Source organism: Suncus etruscus, chromosome 18, assembly GCF_024139225.1.
Source record: "Suncus etruscus isolate mSunEtr1 chromosome 18, mSunEtr1.pri.cur, whole genome shotgun sequence".
NCBI classification, from domain to species: Eukaryota; Metazoa; Chordata; class Mammalia; order Eulipotyphla; family Soricidae; genus Suncus; species Suncus etruscus.
Genome location: NC_064865.1, coordinates 36,677,313 through 36,699,868, shown reverse-complemented (window position 1 = coordinate 36,699,868; position 22,556 = coordinate 36,677,313). Strand labels below are relative to the sequence as shown.

Sequence of the window (22,556 nt, the reverse complement as noted above, 5' to 3'; positions counted from 1 at the left end):
TTCATTCTCTATGGATGGTGTTTGCCTGCGAGTTTTCCGCATTGTCACGCTTGTAGTGTGGTTTTTCCTGCGTGTTGTGGTGGGGTTCATTGATTAGGAAGAGTTTGCGGCTGCAAAGGGAAGCGAAGCGGCTGAGCGCTTCTGTTGCCTCTAGTTGCAAGTCCTCAGAGTGAACAAAGGCAGGGCAAGGTAGAGCGATCCTGCAGCCCCAGAATGCAGCTGCTCACCAGCTTCAAAATGCAGTTTTTTAGGGGTGCACTCCCTAGGCCCCTGAGGAAACCTTCGGAAGTTCAGAAGCACAGTTTCAGGCAGACAGAGATAGGAGTTTTCCCCGAAGTCCTCAGAGTGAACAAAGGCAGGGCAGGGCAAAGCGATTCCACGGCCCCAGAATACAGGCACTCACCAGCTTCAAAATGCAGTGTTTTTGGGGGTGCGCTCCCTAGGCCCCTGAGGAAACCAGAAGTTCAGAAGCACAGTTTCAGGCAGACAGAGATAGGAGTTTTCCCCGAAGTCCTCAGAGTGAACAAAGGCAGGGCAGGGCAAAGCGATTCCGCGGCCCCACAATGCAGGCACTCACCAGCTTCAAAATGCAGTGTTTTTGGGGGTGCGCTCCCTAGGCCCCTGAGGAAACCTTCGGAAGTTCAGAAGCACAGTTTCAGGCAGAGATAGGAGTTTTCCCCGAAGTCCTCAGAGTAAACAAAGGCAGGGCAGGGCAAAGCGATTCCGCGGCCCCACAATGCAGGCACTCACCAGCTTCAGAATGCAGTGTTTTTGGGGGTGCGCTCCCTAGGCCCCTGAGGAAACCTTCGGAAGTTCAGAAGCACAGTTTCAGGCAGACAGAGATAGGAGTTTTCCCCGAAGTCCTCAGAGTGAACAAAGGCAGGGCAGGGCAAAGCGATTCCGCGGCCCCAGAATGCACGCACTCACCAGCTTCAAAATGCAGTGTTTTTGGGGGTGCGCTCTCTAGGCCCCTGAGGAAACCTTCGGAAGTTCAGAAGCACAGTTTCAGGCAGACAGAGATAGGAGTTTTCCCCGAAGTCCTCAGAGTGAACAAAGGCAGGGCAGGGCAAAGCGATTCCGCGGCCCCACAATGCAGGCACTCACCAGCTTCAGCTATTTGAACAATCTTAACGTTTCCATTTTAAATGATGGCTGATGTTAATTGATTCTTCAGAACTTCTGTCTTCATTCACTAGGTGTGTAGTCTCTCAGATTTGTTTTTTCATTGCGACCTATGTAGTATGTTTATCCTTTATATGTTTTGTGGTGAAGCACCTTGATGAGAATAACAGAGCAAAGTGAAATGATAGTACAGCAGGCAAGCCTTTTGTGCTTGCCTTGTATACAACTCAGCAGGGTTCGATCAACTGCATGCCATATGAACCCAGAGCCTACCAGCAATAATTCCTGAATGCAGAGTCCAGAGTATCTCCTGAGCACTGCTAGGAGTGATCCCAAAATGAAAACAAAAAGTAAGAAGAATATACTTGCTGGTATTCAACATTTTAAACATATTTTTCCATATAAAACGTTTTTAGAATTTACCCCCATAATAAAACCATATTCTCAAAATATATGTATGTAATTTTTTACTTAAGCATTCCTCAAATAGGAAACAATGCAATAATGAATAGGTAAATTATTTATATGGTAGAATATTAATCAGTAATAAAAACATGATATAAACTAAATGAAATTAAATTCTATGGCATGGGTATATTTAGCTACATTACACAAAGTGAAATAAGCAAGACACAAAGAAAGTAGACCACTATATTATGTCACTACATGTGTACATAATATCACTGCATTTAATATTTTGTTTGCATGGAATATCTTTATTAGAAATTCATAGAAAACAGTTCAAACAATATATTGGGGTTAAGATGTGAATGAAGATATGTGAAGATAGGAAACATTTGGAAATGATGTAGATGTACTTCAACTGGATAGTGAATGTGTTTGGACACAATCATAAGTGTGTTATAAAATTTGAGACATTAAATGCCACAGCATCAGAAAGGAATATCACAGATAAATTTCATTGTAGAAAACTACAGTCATCTCAGATTCACTTTCACAGAAGGCAAAACGATGGGTATTTAGAGCTAAGGAGTATGTTGTGTAGGTTGGGTGTATGTAGAAACAATAACCAGAATAGAAAATGTATCACAAGTCTTGTACCTGACAGAAGCGACCAACCTTCAGTGCCTTATTCTGGTAGGATTGGGATATATATCAGGTCAGGGGCAAGTTGGATGTGAGGTCTGTGTGTCTGACAAAGAACGGTATGTGTTCTGTTTATTAAAAAGCATATAAAAGCAATGCTTTATTTAGGGAAAATGGTGTATTCTGTGTTTTTGGGAAAAGGGGATGTGAATTCTGTTTAGGGAAAAAAGGGTGTGTGCTCTGTTTAGTGAAAAATGATGCATATTCCATTTTGGGATATAAGGGTATGTGCTCCATGTGCTTAACAACATTTTCTCCCTTTCTTTTTTGAGGAACATAATAAATTGAGATGGTCTGCTAAACACAAAAATTGAGATGGGCTAGTAGGTACTATATTTGTCCATAAGAAGCAAAAGTTGTGAAATTAAAACACAATCATAAGCAAATTAGTAATTCTATATCTCACAGTGATTCAGTTGAATAATTTATTTATAAAAAGGATGTCTTCAAGTTCAGTAATGCTGGTTTTCCCCAAAGACCAAAAGTTGTGGTCATTATATATGGTTACAGTGGCCTTACAATGAAGGCCAGACTAAAATATTTCAGATGCAATTGGATTGAACCTTTAAGTATTAAATTAAATTAATCTTCTTAGTGTATAAATTTCTAAGTGTGAGAAGAGGATTTGCAAACTGAATCTTTGACTAGCAACTGATGATGCTTTGGACACTTATGCTTATTGGTTCTCAAGACTGAGGTTATCCAGTCACAGAGGGAAGAAATGAATTCTGCTATTATTGTCTAAGGCTTAAGTGGAAGAGGGTCATGATGAGGTTTTCTTAATCCTTGTACCCAGTTCTCCTTTTGGTTTCCCGCAGGATGATCCTTATCTTCCTCAGAGAATCTCAGATGACAACTCTGGCAGTGATACTGATGGTGATGAGTTCTTCCTTTGCTTTGGCCAGGGACACCTCATGTAAGTGGACATCTTGTGGGTGAGCTATTGGGGAAGGGAAACTGAATTAGGTTTATCTGTGTCCAGGACATTTCCCCTACTGATATTCTCTTCAATGATCACCTTTTGCTCCCTAATTGACCCTCAATACTTTCCAGGGCAAAAGAAATTTAATATTGGCTATCTGAACTAGAGTTGTGAAAATAATACCCATATTTAGAGCAGTTTTTTGCAATTATTTTTGCAATTATAACGGTATATTCATCAAATTAAAATTAATTTATTTTTAAATATACAAATTTGTATTTATCTTCAGATGAAATGATTACCCAAGTAGAAAGTTAGATAGATTATTACAAATGGTTTTTAGAAGTAACTAATATAAGTGACTGAGAAGCTTCTGGCATATAAGATCACTACTAATTATGCAAGAAATGATATTCAAATACATTAATCAGGAATTGAAAGAATCAAAACAATGTGATTTAATATAGCTATATACAACTTATGTTTTTATACATATTAGAACTGTATCTGGCAAAAGATTAAAAAAAGATCAAGATATACTGAATAATATAAAATGTTGCTGAAATATATTAAAGATTTAAATATATTGATTCCCTTTGTTCACTAGTAAAATGATGATCAGTTACTCATATTTAACTAATTTTCTTATTCTATAAATCCAACAATCTTTTTTACTGTTGACATTTTATTTATACTCTACACTATGATTATGATTAATTAGTAGGCTTTATTTTTTCTTTTATATTTATTTAAACACACTGACTAAAAACATGACTGCAGTTGGGTTTTAGTCACACACACACACACACACACACACACACACACACACACACACACACACCCCAACCTCCTTCACCACTGCAACATTCCCACCACCAATTTACCCCATAATCTTTTTTTTTTTTGGTTTTATGGGCCACACCCGGCGGTGATCAGGGGTTACTCCTGGCTATCTGCTCAGAAATAGCTCCTGGAAGGCACGGGGGACCATATGGGACACTGGGATTCGAACCAACCACCTTAGGTCCTGGGTTGGGTGCTTGCAAGGCAAAGGCTGCTGTGCTATTTCTCCGGCCCCTTACCCCATATTCTTAACCCACACTCCTTGCCTGTACTCAAGACAGACATTCTACTTCTCTCACTCATTAACATTGTCATGGTAGTTGTTAGTGTTCTGACTGCACTCTCCTCTCCTTGAGGTGAGCTTCATATCATGAGCTGGTTCTTTTGGCCCTTATCGCTGGGCATTATTACAATGATGTCTTTTATTTTTCTTAAAAGTCATAGAATAATGAGACTATTCTGTCTTTCTCTCCCTCAGACTTTTTTCACTCAGCATAATAGTTTCCATGTTATTCCATGTATAGGAAAATTTTATGAGTTCATTTCTCCTGAGAGCTGCATAATATTCCATTGTGTGTATGTACCACAGTTTCTTTATCCATTCATCCGTTGAAGGACATCTTGGGTGTTTCCGGAATCTGACCATTGTGCTGCGATGAATATAGGTGTGAGGAAGAGATTTTATTATTTCGTTTTTGTGCTCCTAGGCAGGAGGCCAGTTCACTGTCCCTCAGACCATTGGAGGGTCTGACTATAGTAAAAACAAAACTTATGAACGAATTCTTTTTTTTTTAATGCATAATTTTTTTTTATTTAAACACCTTGATTACATACATGATTGTGTTTGGGTTTCAGTCATAAAAGGAACACCACCCATCACCAGTGCAACATTCCCATCACCCAAGTCCCGAATCTCCCTCCTCCCCACCCAACCCCCGCCTGTACCCTAAACAGGCTCTACATTTCCCTCATACATTCTCAATATTAGGACAGTTCAAAATGTAGTTATTTCTCTAACTAAACTCATCACTCTTTGTGGTGAGCTTCCTGAGGTGAGCTGGAACTTCCAGCTCTTTTCTCTTTTGTGTCTGAAAATTATTATTACAAGGGTGTCTTTCATTTTTCTTAAAACCCATAGATGAGTGAGACCATTCTGCGTTTTTCTCTCTCTCTCTGACTTATTTCACTCAGCATAATAGATTTTGTGTACATCCATGTATAGGAAAATTTCATGACTTCATCTCTCCTGACAGCTGCATAATATTCCATTGTGTATATGTACCACAGTTTCTTTAGCCATTCGTCTGTTGAAGGGCATCTTGGTTGTTTCCAGAGTCTTGCTATGGTAAATAGAGCTGCAATGAATATAGGTGTAAGGAAGGGGTTTTTGTATTGTATTTTTGTGTTCCTAGGGTATATTCCTAGGAGTGGTATAGCTGGATCGTATGGGAGCTCGATTTCCAGTTTTTGGAGGAATCTCCATATCGCTTTCCATAAAGGTTGAACTAGACAGCATTCCCACCAGCAGTGGATAAGAGTTCCTTTCTCTCCACATCCCCGCCAACACTGTTGATTCCCATTCTTTGTGATGTGTGCCATTCTCTGGGGTGTGAGGTGGTATCTCATCGTTGTTTTGATTTGCATCTCCCTGATGATTAGTGATGTGGAACATTTTTTCATGTGTCTTTTGGCCATGTGTATTTCTTCTTTGTCAAAGTGTCTGTTCATTTCTTCTCCCCATTTTTTGATGGGGTTAGATGTTTTTTTCTTGTAAAGTTCTGTCAGTGCCTTGTATATTTTGGAGATTAGCCCCTTATCTGATGGGTATTGGGTGAATAGTTTCTCCCACTCAGTGGGTGGCTCTTGTATCCTGGGCACTATTTCCTTTGAGGTGCAGAAGCTTCTCAGCTTAATATATTCCCATCTGTTAATCTCTGCTTTCACTTGCTTGGAGAGTGCAGTTTCCTCCTTGAAGATGCCTGTAATGTCCTGGAGTGTTTTGCCTATGTGCTGTTCTATATATCTTATGGTTTTGGGGCTGATATCGAGGTCTTTAATCCATTTGGATTTTACCTTTGTACATGATGTTAGCTGGGGGTCTAAGTTTAATTTTTTGCAAGTGGCTATCCAATTGTGCCAACAACACTTGTTGAAGAGGCTTTCCCTGCTCCATTTAGGATTTCCTGCTCCTTTATCAAAAATTAGATGGTTGTATCTCTGGGGAACATTTTCTGAGTATTCAAGCCTATTCCACTGATCTGAGGACCTATCCTTATTCCAATACCATGCTGTTTTGATAACTGTTGCTTTGTAGTACAGTTTAAAGTTGGGAAAAGTAATTCCTCCCATATTCTTTTTCCCAATGATTGCTTTAGCTATTCGAGGGTGTTTATTGTTCCAAATGAATTTCAAAAGTGTCTGATCCACTTCTTTGAAGAATGTCATGGGTATCTTTAGAGGGATGGCATTAAATCTGTATAATGCCTTGGGGAGTATTGACATTTTGATGATGTTAATCCTGCCAATCCATGAGCAGGGTATGCGTTTCCATTTCCGTGTGTCCTCTCTTATTTCTTGGAGCAGAGTTTTATAGTTTTCTTTGTATAGGTCCTTCACATATTTAGTCAAGTTGATTCCAAGGTATTTGAATTTGTGTGGCACTATTGTGAATGGGGTTGTTTTCTTAATGTCCATTTCATCCTTATTACTATTGGTATATAGAAAGGCCATTGATTTTTGTGTGTTAATTTTGTAGCCTGCCACCTTGCTATATGAGTCTATTGTTTCTAGAAGCTTTTTGATAGAGTCTTTAGGGTTTTCTAAGTAGAGTATCATGTCATCTGCAAACAGTGAGAGCTTGACTTCTTCCTTTCCTATCTGGATTCCCTTGATATCCTTTTCTTGCCTAATCGCTATAGCAAGTACTTCCAGTGCTATGTTGAATAGGAGTGGTGAGAGAGGACAGCCTTGTCTTGTGCCAGAATTTAGAGGGAAGGCTTTCAGTTTTTCTCCATTGAGGATAATATTTGCCACTGGCTTGTGGTAGATGGCCTTCACTATATTGAGAAAGGTTCCCTCCATTCCCATCTTGCTGAGAGTTTTGATCAAGAATGGGTGTTGGACCTTATCAAATGCTTTCTCTGCATCTATTGATATGATCATGTGGTTTTTATTTTTCTTGTTATTGATGTTGTGTATTATGTTGATAGATTTACGGATGTTAAACCAGCCTTGCATTCCTGGGATGAAACCTACTTGATCGTAGTGGATGATCTTCTTAACGAGGCATTGAATCCTATTTGCCAGGATTTTGTTGAGGATCTTTGCATCTGCATTCATCAGCGATATTGGTCTGTAATTTTCTTTTTTGGTAGCGTCTCTGTCTGGTTTAGGTATCAAGGTGATGTTGGCTTCATAAAAGCTATTTGGAAGTGTTTCTGTTTGTTCAATTTCATGAAAGAGTCTTGCCAAGATTGGCAGTAGTTCCTCTTGGAAAGTTTGATAGAATTCATTAGTGAATCCATCTGGACCTGGGCTTTTGTTTTTTGGCAGACATTTGATTACTGTTTTAATTTCATCAATGGTGATGGGGGTGTTTAGATATGCTACATCCTCTTCCTTCAACCGTGGAAGATTATAAGAGTCCAAGAATTTATCCATTTCTTCCAGGTTCTCATTTTTAGTGGCGTAGAGTTTTTCAAAGTAGTTTCTGATTACCCTTTGAATCTCTGTCATATCAGTAGTGATCTCTCCTTTTTCATTCCTGATACGAGTTATCAAGTTTCTCTCTCTCTCTTTCTTTGTTAGGTTTGCCAGTGGTCTATCAATCTTGTTTATTTTTTCAAAGAACCAACTTCTGCTTTCGTTGATCTTTCGGATTGTTTTTTGAGTTTCCACTTCGTTGATTTCTGCTCTCAGCTTTGTTATTTCCTTCTGTCTTCCTATTCTTGGGTCCTTTTGTTGAGCATTTTCTAGTTCTATTAGCTGTGTCATTAAGCTACTCAGGTAAGCTCCTTCTTCCTTCCTGATGTGTGCTTGCAAAGCTATAAATTTTCCTCTCAGTACTGCTTTTGCTGTGTCCCATAAGTTCTGAGAGTTTGTGTCTTTATTTTCATTTGTTTCCAGGAACCTTTTTATTTCCTCCTTGATTTCATCTCGGACCCACTGGTTATTGAGCATGAGGCTGTTTAACTTCCAGGTGTTAAAGTGTTTCTTCTGAGTCCCTTTGGAGTTCACAAATAATTTCAGAGCCTTGTGGTCAGCGAAGGTAGTCTGCAAAATTTCTATCCTCTTGATCTTATGGAGGTATGTTTTATGTGCCAGCATGTAGTCTATCCTGGAGAATGTCCCATGTACATTGGAGAAGAATGTGTATCCAGGTTTCTGGGGATGGAGTGTCCTATATATATCCACTAGGCCTCTTTCTTCCATTTCTCTCCTCAGGTCTAGTATACTCTTGTTGGGTTTCAGTCTGGTTGACCTGTCCAGTGTTGACAAAGCCGTATTAAGGTCCCCCACAATTATTGTGTTGTTGTTGATATTATTTTTCAGATTTGTCAACAGTTGTATTAAATATTTTGCTGGCCCCTCATTCGGTGCATATATGTTTAGGAGAGTGAATTCTTCCTGCTCTACGTACCCCTTGATTAATATAAAATGTCCGTCTTTGTCTCTTACAACCTTCCTGAGTATAAAGTTTGCATTATCTGATATTAGTATGGCCACTCCAGCTTTTTTATGGGTGTTGTTTGCTTGGATAATTTTTCTCCAGCCTTTTATTTTGAGTCTATGTTTGTTCTGACTATTCAGGTGCGTTTCTTGTAGGCAGCAGAAGGTTGGATTGAGTTTTTTGATCCATTTAGCCACTCTGTGTCTCTTAACTGGTGCATTTAGTCCATTGACGTTGAGAGAAAGAATTGTCCTGGGATTTAACGCCATCTTTATTTCAAAATTTGGTGTGTCTTTTTTGGGTAGTATTGTCTTAGATTAGGTCTTTCAGTTTTTCTCTTAAGACTGGTTTTGTGTCTGTGAAGTTTCTGAGCTGTTTTTTGTCTGTGAAACCATGTATTCTTCCATCAAACCGGAAAGTGAGTTTTGCTGGGTATAGTATTCTGGGTGAAGCATTCATTTCATTCAGTCTTGTCACAATATCCCACCACTGCTTTCTGGCCTTGAGTGTTTCTGGTGACAGGTCTGCTGTAAATCTCAGGGAAGCTTGCTTGAACATGATTTCCCCTTTTGATCTTGCTGTTTTCAGAATTCTGTCTCTATCTGTGGGATTTGTCATTGTGACTAGGATGTGTCTTGGGGTGGTTTTTCTGGGGTCTCTTTTGGCTGGTACTCTTCGGGCATGCAGGATTTGATCACATATATTCTTTAGCTCTGGAAGTTTCTCTTTAATGATGTTCTTGACCATTGATTCTTCCTGGAAATTTTCTTCCTGGGTCTCTGGGACTCCAATGATTCTTAAGTTGTTTCTGTTGATCTTATCATAGACTTCTATTTTCGTCTGTTCCCATTCTTTGACTAATTTTTCCATTGTCTGCTCATTTGCTTTAAGTTTTTTGTCCAATCTCTCCTGCTGTATGGAATTGTTATGTATCTCATCTTCCACAGCACCAAGTCTATTCTCAGCTTCTGATACCCTGTCCCAGAGCTTATCCATTTTGTCATTCACTTCGTTTACTGACTTTTTCAGTCCTGTTAGTTGACATGTTATTTCAGTTTGGAGTTTTGTCATTTCTGCCTTCATATTTTCTTGGTTCTTATTAGTGTTCTGTTCAACTCGATCCATGGTTTCTTGGAGTCTGTTGAGCACCTTCCATATTGCTAGTCTAAAGTCCTTATCTGAGAGGTTGATTAGTTGTTCAGTCATTATCTGGTCCTCAGAATTGTCATCTTCATTCTCTATGTCTGATGCTGGCCTGCGTTGTTTCCCCATTGTCACACTTGTATTGTGGGTTTTTCTACGTGTTGTGGTGGTATTCATTGTCTATATGATGTAGGCAGCACACTCCTCTGGCTCCTCCCTTTCTGGATGGGCTGACTTGCCTCTATGGGAGGGGAGTCCTCCGTGGATGAAGCCTCACACTGGGTCAAATCTTAGGCCCGAGCATGCAACAGAGAAGACAGTCCAGAGAGAAATGTTTGCTTCTGTGATATAGCGCCGTTCTTAGTGTGATTTTTCCTTCTTGTTGCAATGGAGTTCTTTCCTTAGAAAGAGTGCACGGCCGCGTAGCGAAGCGGAGTGGCCGTGCTCCTCTGAGCCTCTTTTTGCCCCACTCGCAAGAGTTTCATGCAAGAGGACAGTAGACAGACATAGACAGGTCACACTCACAGTCTTTCACAGTTGAGCCCCACTGGGCCGGTGTACTTTCGCGGATTTTCCCCGCCTGGTGTCACACACAGGGAGCCGGCTTTTGCAAAGATAGCCGGTTTTTATGCTCTGAAGTCCCTCCCTGAAAATGGCGTCTGGGCGAGCGAGGTTTCTGGCGGCTCTTTTTGCCCCACTCGCAAGAGTTTCACGCAAGAGGACAGTAGACAGACATAGACAGGTCACACTCACAGTCTTTCACAGTTGAGCCCCACCGGGCCGGTGTACTTTCGCGGATTTTCCCCGCCTGGTGTCACACACAGGGAGCCGGCTTTTGCAAAGATAGCCGGTTTTTATGCTCTGAAGTCCCTCCCTGAAAATGGCGTCTCATGAACGAATTCTTATGCACACTGCATATGTCTTATTTTGCAATGAAGAAACAAAACAGATACAAATACAATATATGGCCCACGGGCCATAGTTTGAGGACAACTGTCACCTAGGGTATATCCCTAGGAGTGGGATTCTCTAATTCTTTTCTTGCAAAGCCCAACAAAATTAATCCATTTAGATAATGGATGCTAAAGAACTTCACTTTACATATATATATATATATATATAATATATATATAATTCAGAATATATTTTGAAATTTCAGAATTTGCATCCAATATCTGCATTGATTTCACAGTCTCTTTTTAGGCATGTAGCCCTATTAGTGTTTAGGGCATATTCTTGGTTCTGCACTAAAAAATAACTACTGGTAAGGTTTAGGGGAACACATGGGGTGCTGTGGATTAAATTCAGCTTTCATCCTATTTCTCTAGCTTCTGATTCTATAATTTTCCTCCAGATTCATCGCCCTCTCCCATTTATTTGTATAACTTTTTGATGCGTTATAGCTTGTTTTGAAATGCTTTCAGCACAATTAAATATAAATACAAAATGTATACATTTGAGAATAAACATCATATATTATAACTATTGCATATATTGTATATTTGGAAACTATACGAGTGTAATTGATTGATCCATAGTAACTTAGGTATTTTACATGCTACTTTTTAGAGGAACAATTCTCTGGTCCCTTATGTAACTTAAATCATCCTGTCATTCTCTGTACCCAACCCCCTCAGTCTTTTCTTATTCTTATTCCTGTGTTAGTAATGGTGAGTTTGGCATTTGATCATCAGCTTCAGGCTGGACTGGAATTCTTTATTTTGGTTTTTAACTTTTGGGTCACACCCAGTGGTGCTCAGGGGTTACTCCTGTCTCTGGCCTCAGAAATCGCTGTGGCAGGCTCGGAAGACCATATGGGATGTCAGGAATCAAACTGGGCTCGTCCTGGGACTTTTGCAGTGCAAGCATGGCTATGCTATAGCTCTGGCACCTGGACTGGAATTTTTTTGGAGATAATCCTCAAAATCCCCAGTGGGGGCCCTGTAGTGGGTGAGGGGAGGGCAGTGACTACTACCCCCCTGAACCCAGTGTTCCTGAAGGGGGTCTGGGGGACCCTCAGCTCATGCCTCCAGTGCTCAGGCCCAGCAGGAGGCAGAGCCGGTCCCCAAACCAGGAGCTGAGGCATGTGGCCCCTTTCCCTGGGCCTCCCAGGGCAGCAGGCGGATGGGAGATGACCCCGGGAGGTCGGATGTTGGGGTGTGTGGGGTTCAGTCAGGGCTGAACTTTTGTTGGGGCTCTGGGCTCTTCACTGGGTCGCCTCTATAAGCCGTTCTGTCCTGCCCTCACTGGTCTTCCTGTCCTGCAGTGCATTTCCTGCTTTTTGTTAAGTCTGAGTGTCATTTCTCCAACGGGACGGAGCGGGTGCGGTTCCTGGAGAGACTCTTTCATAATGGAGTGGAGTACGTGTGCTTCGACAGCGACGTGGGCGAGTACCAGGCGGTGACCGAGCTGGGACGGCCGTCTGCCAAGTACTGGAACTCACAGAAGGACCTCCTGGCGCAGAAGCGGGCCAACGTGCGGGTGTATTGCAAACACAACTATGGGGCCGTAGAGAGCTTCTTCATGCAGAGGAGAGGTGAGCACTGAGGGGCGAGTGTGTGTGTGTGGGGTGGGGGGGAGAAAGGGAGAGAGGGAGAGAGGGGAGACAGAGGGAGGGAGAAGGGGATAGAGAGGGAGAGAAAAAGAGAGGAAGGGAGAGAAAGAGGGGAGAGTGGGAGAAAGAAAGGGAAGAGAGGAACAAAGGGGAGAGAATAATAGAGAGATGGAGAGAGGGAGAGACTGGTAAAGAGAGAGAGAAGTTGAGAGAGGAAGAGAGGGAGAGAGAAGGAGAAAGTGAGAGAGGTAGAGAGTGTGATAGAGGGGAAGAGAGAAGGTTAGAGAGGACAGAGAGAAAGAGAGGCAGAGAGAGGGAGAATGAGAGGGAGAGAAATAGGGAGAGAGAGGTTGCAAGAGAGAAGATAAAAAGGATAGAGAGAAGGGAGAGAGAGGGAGAGAAGGGAACCTTAAAGGGTAAGAGAGGGTGAGAGAGGACAGGAGAGAGAGGAGGAGAGAGAGAGGGAGGGAGTGAAAAGAGGGTTAGGAGAGAGGGAAAGTTAGAGAGAGGGAAAGAGAGAGAACATTTGAATGTGAATGAAACCAGGAAACCACCTTTGTTTTGGGTGGGGTACACTCTGGCACTCAGGTCCTACTCCTGGTTCTGCTCAAAGCATTTCATCTGGGTTATTCAGGGTCCCATATAGGATGTTGGGGATGAATGTGGGAGGAACACAAGCAAGGCTAGTGCCCCAGCCTCCATAAGATTACTTGGAAACAATGACTCCTTGGTCTTTCCTTCTCAATACTCTTGTAAATATTAATCTTTGAGAACAGAATCACCTGCATTTTTCTTTCTCAGCATAGAACCCTTTGTGTAGTGTCTTAGGTCTGAGTCACTGAGGCAGTCAAGGATTTCATCCTTGGTGAGCGTCTCCCCTGAGATGCACCAGTTTTCCCACACAGTTTTGTTTGCTTATTTACATTATTACATTGAACTTATTTTTAGTGCATATGGGTTAAGTAAACTGAGAAGGCATCTTCTAAACAATTTTTCCCTTTATTCTTACAAGTTTAGCTCCATGTAAAGTGGAATGACTATTACAGCCACATGTGGCCGTGAGACGCCCCTTGCTCCTGCTGTCTATTTTGAACATTAATCATAAATTATGATATGATTGTCTCTAAAAATCTGTGTATGTCCTTTTTGTCGCTCACTTGACTATTATTTCATTCTTTAATTTTGTATTAAGTTGTTCAATTTTGCAGCTACCTATGGATGTTATTATTTTTTCCTATCTCAATTACTGTTATTGTCCATGAATATTTCTCTATCTTTTCCCTATACTATAAAAACTTAAACTTAACTGGTTTCCTTGGAATCATTAATTTCTATGATTTCATATAGTTCAAGTGATTCAAATATAAAATTTGTATAAGACATATTTATTTGTTATATGCCATATATTAGGTTATAATAACCATACTGTTTTATAGAACACGATAATATATACTTATTAATACTGTATACACACTGTGAGTATAGCTTGATAACTGTACATGTATAGTATGTCCCTCTGCCTCTACCAGTATTTACTTTCATTTTGATGACCAGAATAAGCTCCTCCATCCCTTTCTTTTTCCACTCTCCTTCAGGTAAACCATCATATTTTTTTTAATTTTTATTTTGATCATATTGACTTACATATTGTTGACAATATTATTTTAGGCACATATTTACATAAAATCAAGGGGGATTCCCATCACCAAATTGTTCTCCCTACACTTCCATTTTTGTCCTCCCTCCCATTTCCTCTTCCCTAACCCCCAGCGCGGCTAGAATATGTGTTCCCCTCTGTATCTGACCTACTACTTAGTAGTCTTGCACCTGTTTGGTCTTGATGTCTCCCTTATTTCCCCCTCTAACTGGAGGCAGGACTAGCAAGTTCAAGATGCATGGTTTTGTTTGAAAAAGAGAAAAGTAATAAACTGGGGTAAGAGTCTAATACGCCGAAAATGGGCGGAATCCTTCGAGGGGCTCTCATCAACAATTTGAGAGATGAAGGAGAAAAAGAAGGTGAGACACTCCACCAGTACCAAAAGAAGTATCAAATATCCAGTGGGGACTCCAGCTATATCGATAAGCACTACAAAAAAAAAACACAAGCAAACAAAAACAACAACAACAACAACAACAAAACAAAGAAAAACAAAAACAAAACAAAACAAACAAAACAAAACAAAACAAAAAACCCGCCATGGTCTTGAAATAAGAAACATGGCATAGCACATAAAGAAAGAAAAGAAAGGAAGAGAAAAAAATAAGTATAACTGGGGACAACAATTTCAATAATCACACCCAAGCAGAGAAATCGACCAAAAATAGATAGGTAAATAATAATAATAATAATAATAATAAGTGAAGATAAAAAATAATATATAAAAAATAACCAAGGTTTTGTGCTTTTTTTTTTTGTATTTTTGTTTTTTCCCTCCTGCCCTGGCACAGTAAATATTGGGGTCATTCGAAAAGAAATTTACTTGGCCTAACAAATATGGGGTTTCTTCGTCCTTGGAGTATATTGTCATGGGATCAACTATAGACTCTGATCAGGATCATTTACTCTCCCGGTGGTGCTTTTGTGGTGTGTGGAAGACTTCTGCTCTGTCCTGGGTGATACAATCAGACCTCTGTGTCTATGGGTCTCAGTATCTGCACAGATCCTACGGTGGGACTTATGATGAAGTCAGTCTTTGTGGTTCTAGAGGTTATGTTCCCTCAGTGTCATTTTAATCCATCTTCTGTGGTTGGTGATCTTGGTCTTTGCGCTGAACCTAGGATGGCACCTAGGATAGCATCTTTCTTTGTGCTTCCAGAAGCCCCATTCCGTTACAATTGTCTCTGCCAGACGTTTGGAACTGGGGATCATGTTTATTGTGCAGGTCAAAGTTCAAACTCTAAACTAGGGCTTTTTTATTGGACCCAAGATGTATACAGTCTGGTCATGGTTTTAGCAGTCAGTCATCTGTAAATCGCAATCTTGGCTTTTGGACCTACCAAAGGGTTTTGTCTTGTCGTTAGTTGGTAAGGTAGGCTAATCTGCTCTAAGGTCAAGTTGTTCACTTTTTCCTCGTTGTCAGGATATCATGTTAGAGCTGGCCCTTGTTGGTGACCCCGCAGTATTAAGGCTGTCCTGGATGGGATTTGTTTCCTGCAGCTGTTGTGAAGAACTGTGCCGTTTCTATGTCTGGGATCCAGGGTTCAAGGCTGGATGAATGGTATCTAATCTTCTGAGGTCTAAGTTGATTCCACATGACATATTTTCAAGGTAGGAAATATCCCTGTATTGTAAACAACTATGAGTTCCTATCTCTAGGAGATAAGAGCTCTTTTTTATATATAAGATTTCCCCCCTTTTTTTTACTGTGCCTTTGCAGGGAGAAATGGTGTTACATTATATTGTTGGTGCATTTGGGGGTGCACAGAGGGGATAAGAGAAACAGGTCACATACCCAAGAATGATAAAATGAAAAAGAAAGAAAGAAAGAAAGAAACCTAAAAAAAAGGGAATAAAAATGTATGTGCTCGCATGTGTATATGTAGGACAGACATTTAAAAAAAAATAAATAAAAATAAAAAAAATAAATAAAATGAATTAGTGAAGTTTTTAAAGGACCAAAGTGATGCAAAAGACTACCTTACATTTGGGGGACAACAGGTAAAGAGGTGGTGTATTACAGGTCTTATGCTTATGTTGGAAGTACAGGTTTTCCCATTGTCTTTTGGGTTTTTCTTGTGGTGTGTGGGTTCCCAGGCATCTTTCTATCACACCCCCTGACCTTCTTCACATTGGTAAAAATTTGCGGCAGGGAGGTCAAACCATCATATTTTTTCATAGAACCTATTTTTTTAATTAAAAAAATTTTTTTGGATTGTTTTATTGTTTCACATTTTTAATCTTTATTTAAACACTGTGATTACAAATATGATTGTAGCTGTATGATTTCAGTCATGTAAAGAACACCCCCCTTCACCAGTGCAACATTCCCACCGCCAATGTCCCAAATCTTCCTCCTCCCACCCACCCACACCTATACTCAAGACAGGCTTTCTACTTCCCTCATTCAGTCACATTGTTAGGATAGTTCTCAATGTAGTTATTTCTCTAACAGCACTCATCACTTTTTTGGTGATAAAGCCTATTGTTTTTTTTTTAATGTCATTTGAAAGATGTTTGGCTATTCATTAATAATTGATATATTTGTTTTTCCCGCAACCATATACAGGTGTGGTCAGGGCATTTCTGTGACTCTTTCTTCGAGTTTAACTCCAGGAATAGGGTGGGGAACTGAATGTGATTTTGGAATTAAACCAGGGTTAGTCACATGTAAGGCAAGAATCATTAACACTAGTATTTTTCAGGCCCAAGTTTTGTTATTTATTTTAATTTCTTTGACTTGATTAATTTTGCTTAGTACATTTATGTACATTTAATTTATGTTGTCACAAATTAAATGGTTTCATCTATTTTTATTGATGAATAATATTCTATTGAGAATATATACCAGAAGCTTCTTTGTTCATTATATTTCAATGGAAATATAAGTTTTTGCTGTTTCTTATTCTCCATATGACTATCTGTAAAAATTGCACGTTTCTTAATTTTTCATAATTCACTAATGCTTATTGTTTCCAGTCTGTTTGTCATCTGTCATTTTTACCAATCTGACAGCATATCTTTGTGATTCTCAGTTGCTAGTTTGTAGGGTGTTATGATAGTATTTTCTGATTTTAAAAGTTCTATGTTAGGAAATTGTCTTCAAAAACACTGTTGGTATTTTGGTAGAGTTTGTGTTGACTCAGTAGATCACTCTACAATGTGCATTTTTACAATATTATACTCTAAATCATATGCATTGGCTCTTCGCATTGCTACATACTCTTTAAATTTTCCCTAGAGGCTGGATAGATAGTATAGGGATAAAGGCACCTCTCTTGCTTAGAACTGAGCTCAGTTCCATCTTCAACACTGTATATGTTCCCCCAAGCAAAACCAGGAATCATGATCACAGAGTGAGGAGAAAGCCCTTAAAACTGAAGGGCATGGCACTAAAAAAAAATATATATATATAGTCAATAAAATTCAGGGTCAGAATGGTGGTGCAAGTGATAGGGCATTTGCAATGCTACTCATTAACCTAGGACAGACCATGGTTCGATCCCCTGGCATCCCATATGGACCCCCATGGCAGGAACAATTTCTGAGCACATAGCCAGGAGTAATCCTGAGCATCATTGAGTGTGGCCCAACCCCCCCAAATAATCTTACTAATTACATATGTCAGGTGTAATGGCCTTTCCCCTAATACATTTTATCCACTATTATAAGAATGTAAATGGGATTGTTTTCTATGTTCTTAGCCATTGTTTATAGAACTTTATAGGTTTTGGGCATTGGGTTTGCATCCTGCCAGCTTACTGTATTTTTTTATAGATTATTTTAGCAGATATTTTAAAAAATAATTTTTCTTTTGACCAAAGTGGATTACAGATCATTCACAGTAATATTTAGGTACATAGTGACATTGAATCAGGGACATTTCCATCACCAATGTTTTCCTTCTTCCATCCTGTTTTCAGCATGCAGATTTTTGAAGGACTATTTGCAAATAGCGGTAGTTTTCATTTTTTTTCCCCAACTTGTATTTCTGAAATTTTTTCTTACCTTATTGACCTAATGAAGATTTCCAAATCTATTATTAATGGTGAGGTGAATGTTTCTGTCTTGTTTTAATCTTAAGGGAATCTTTCAGTTTTCACATTGAGTATGATACTATCTGTGGGCTTGACATGTATGGCCTCGATTATGTGGGAAATATTTATTCTGTTCATAATTTGTTGAGTGTTGTGTTAAATTCATGGTTCTTCCCCAGAGGAAGTTCATTTCACCCTTTGTTGTGGACTATATTCACACATCTTTGAATCATGTTAAGAATATTGAGACAATAACAATTGAAATTTGAAATGTGAATTCCAGTTTTTGCTTTATACTCTACATTTTTATTAATCCTTACATAATTCTAGAAGATAAGTATTCTGTTAATAATAATAAAAATGAAGATTAATATAAAAGAAGCAAACACTTTTTTGGTAATCAATAAGATATAGATACTAATTTTAAACTAATTTGGAACCTGAAATCCTACCTTAATCAATACACTACTTAATGAATTAATTTAATATATAAAAGCTTAACTCCACACTCCACATGAATTACCAAAACAACCCATAAATGATCATATCTCTAAAATCAATTGGGCTAATAGTGTAAGGATTGAGTTCAGTTACATGACACTGCCCTCTGAGGTGCCACCTTGGAGCTGAGTTTTTAGAAAGGTAAAAGAGTTTTCATGAAAAGAAAAAGCTTTTTTTTTCTTGTTTACTTCTTTCTTCTAGTTCAGCCCAAGGTGACTAAAGTGTTTCCTATGAAGACTCAGCCTCTGCACCACCACTACCTCCTGGTCTGCTCTGTGAGTGGTTTCTATCCAGGTCACATTGAAGTCAGGTGGTTCCGGAATGGCCAGGAACAGGAGGCCGGAGTGATCTCCACAGGACTCATCCGGAATGGAGACTGGACCTTCCAGATAATGGTGATGCTTGAAACAGTTCCTGAGAGTGGAGATGTCTACACCTGCCAAGTGGAGCATCCAAGCCTGACAAGTCCCATTTTAGAGGAATGGAGTGAGCAGCTTTATGATTTCCACAGTGTCTCTTCCACTATGGAGGGGACTTTCCTTATCCTTGAGTGTCAGATCTCCTCTCCACAACATATTTCATGAGTTCCATTCCTCTTTTCTTCAGCACAGGTTCTTTTGATTGACACTCTGATGTTTTGATTGCTTAGAAATAGCATATATGTGGAATTGTCTACAGATTTCTATCTTCTAAAGGCAATTCCTTTTTTTTCAGGGGGGGGGGGTGCTACACTAGGTGGTGTTCAGGGGTTATTCCTGGCTCTGTGCTCAGAAATCGCCCCTGGTAAACTCAGGGGACTATATGGGATGCCAGAATTGAACCTGGGTCAAATTGACTGAATGCAAGGCAAATTACCTACAGCTGTGCTATCACTCAGCCCACCCCCTTTTTAACTTTTTCCCTACTTGGTGGCACACAGGGCTTATTTCTGGCTTTGCAATCAGAAATTGCTCATGACCGTCTCAGGGGACCATATGGGGATGCTGGAAATCGAACCCTGGTTAGTCCCAGCTTAGTCATGTGCAAGGCTAATATCTCTCCAGCCCTCTTTATTCTGATGTTTTAATGTCAATAAATGGCTATTCTTTGAGCTTGGTCTTCAGTCCCCTGCTTTTGGCTGAGGCAATCCTGATGCAGCTGCTTGAGCTTTCACTATGACCTTAGAAAAAGCACAATATAGTTTCCCACAATAGAACGATTTTGTGACATGAGTGGAATCCATTCTCAGCTGTGCACTTTGTTAGCTCTGTCACATAGGACAAGCTAACACCCTGGATTCCTAGATTCTCATCATCCGCTACTGTTGTTGTGCCAATAGGTCACACTTTTAATACCTGAAATGTGTTTAATGTCTGAATATTGTTTTTACTAATTCAGTTTATTTTTCATTTTCTTTTCTAGAAATGACCAGCTATTCTAGATCTTTTCATTTAATTTTCTCTCTTTTCAAAGCTCATAATCTCTAAATATCAATGACCCAAACTATATTTTGAGTCAAATCACTAAAATTCTTTTCTCTTAGGAGCACAGAGTGACTCTGCGCAGAGCAAAATGCTGAGTGGAATTGGGGGCTTCGTTTTGGGCCTAGTCTTCCTTGGAGTAGGCCTGTTTATCAACTACAGAAATCAGAAAGGTAATGGATCTTATAACTATACCATATCCCCCTTATATTTTTCTAAGAAAGAAATATTATTTTATCCTATTTAAAAGTTTAAAATATATTTATGTATAAAATATGTTTATAGTATTATTTTCCAATCTTTTGTTTATATATTATTTTGATTATACTTATCAAAATTGAGTATTTTTGATCCTCAACAAAACTTCCTTTACCCAGTTTACCTCAAATTTACTGAATAGCCACACTCAAAAAACAAGTATTTCTTTTTAAAACATAGTTTGTTGACAGTGGTGGTAGGGTTAATATTATATGACTACAACTCAAATATCAGTAAAATTATAGATCATGATTCTTTAATAAATAACAAATAATTTAAAAACCTTTTGGTTTTCGGTTTGGGGGCCACACCTGGTGATGCTCAGAGGTTACTCCTGGCTATGCACTCTGAAATCACTTCTGGCTTGGGGGACCATATGGGATGCTGGGGGATCGAACTGCAGTCTGTCCTAGTTCAGTGCACGCAAGGCAAATGCCCTACTGCTAGAATACTGATCCAGCCCTAATTTAAACATTTTTCAAAACTAATATTTTTGTCAAAAAGGTTAAGTAATTGTTAACATACATGGAGATCTGCAACCTTCCGTGGGGGACCCCCGACCTGCGGGGGTGTGGGAATGAAGGTCGCTAGTTATTCGTGGGTTTGCCCGAGCAGAACCGACCTGTGAAGAAAACTTAAGAAATTAGTAAGAAAAGTCCTCAAGACAACACATGCTGTTCAAAAGGGGTTTATTGTCGGGGAGACCAGCTTTTAAGGGCTGAAATACGTCAGAGGGTGTTGCAGGTTTTCCACCAATTACAATTGCAAGCATTCATTAGCATAAGCTGGGGACAGGGAATAGGGAGGGGCAAAGAGGTAGAGAGCACATATTTTACCTGAAAGCATAAGATTTAAACAGAGTTCTATAAATTTTACTCAGCAAGCATAAATAAAACATCAGCTGTAATCATAATAATCTTTTGCTAACACAAAGGCAAGTTGCTCTATATTTTCTTTCTGGCTGGATGTATTGGGCTGCTTTGAATTACTTTAGTATTTGTCTATTTCCTTTGTTCTCAGGGCATGGGCGCCTCTGGTCACGTGGGTTACAAGGTTAGGGATTTCTGAGGTGTCCTTTGTTCTAGGTTCCATCAGCTAGTCTCCCCACAGAGATCTCAGTCTATCAACCTGCGATAATTAAGGAAGAGACACTAAAATTTATGAAATTGCTTTAAATTTATGTGTGAAGATACAAGTTTCAAATGCTCCTACTTTGTATTTTCTACCCTGGCATTTATGATGATGATTGTGGTATTTGAAAAATCTCAGGGATGTGATTGATCTGCTACTGGAACCTGTTTTTCTTTTTGTCAACATATTTTCCATCATTTTATTTAGTATATATATTTTCCTCTTTTTCTAGGGAACTCAGGACTTCATCCCACAGGTAACATTTTACTCCTATCTTAGAGATGTACTCATTTTCTCTGAAACATATTGATGGGGTAACAAGAGAGAAGACAGAGCTATTGGGATTGACTTTGGATCTGACAAGTAATTGGCAAGTTTAAACTAAAGTATGGTCTCCATTTAATAGAAAGCGGCTTGTAAAATAGAATTGGGGCCCCAGCTATAGCACAGCAGCAGAATGTTTGCCTTCCATGCAGCCAACCTGGGACTGACCCAGGTTTGGTCCCAGGCATCCCATATGGTCTTGTTAGCCTGCCAGGAGTGGTTTCTAAGTGCAGAGCCAGGAGCACTGTCACTAAGTGTGCCCCCCCAAGAGAAACCAAAACAAACAAACATAAAGTAGCTTTGATCAGGCTGATATGAATACTCCCCAGTTACCTTAGGATGTAGTTTTAGACATTTTGAAATAGGAGAAAGGTACTTATAGCTTTAGGTATGGACACAACACTCTCCTTCCTTTCTTCTCCAGGACATCTGCACTGAATTGAAGATGTTGACATTTAATGAAGAACGCTCTGTTCCTGCTTCTTTGTCATATGAAAAGTTTCCTGCTTGTGTACAGTTCTTTCTCAAGATTGTGATTTTTTTTTGGATCTGGTTTCCTCTTCCTATGACCTTGAAAATGTCCTTCTTTATATATAACTTACTTTCTTCTCCCTATCTGGAATCTCCTGAGTTCTCGTTTTAGTGTCTGATCTTCAGTTACTCCGGATCCCTTTGGTATTCAGCATAGTAACGATCATTGAATCTGAACTTACTTTTTATCCCCATTACTTTATATTTTTTTTCCTTAAATACATATAGGATGAGAAATATCAACTCATATAGTCTCAAGTATTTAAAGTAAAAGGAAAATCAAGGGTCAACAGGATA

General features: G+C 39.5%; 1 protein-coding gene across 1 annotated transcript; it reads left to right on the top strand.

Moving 5' to 3' along the window:
- Positions 1 to 3,078: 3,078 nt before the first annotated feature.
- LOC125995701 (DLA class II histocompatibility antigen, DR-1 beta chain-like) lies at positions 3,079 to 21,683 on the top strand. The gene is made up of 5 exons (XM_049764714.1): positions 3,079 to 3,145; positions 12,073 to 12,342; positions 18,757 to 19,041; positions 20,078 to 20,188; positions 21,637 to 21,683. The coding sequence occupies exons 1-5, from the start codon at positions 3,079 to 3,081 to the stop codon at positions 21,681 to 21,683; spliced, it is 780 nt and encodes a 259-aa protein (XP_049620671.1).
- Positions 21,684 to 22,556: the final 873 nt, after the last annotated feature.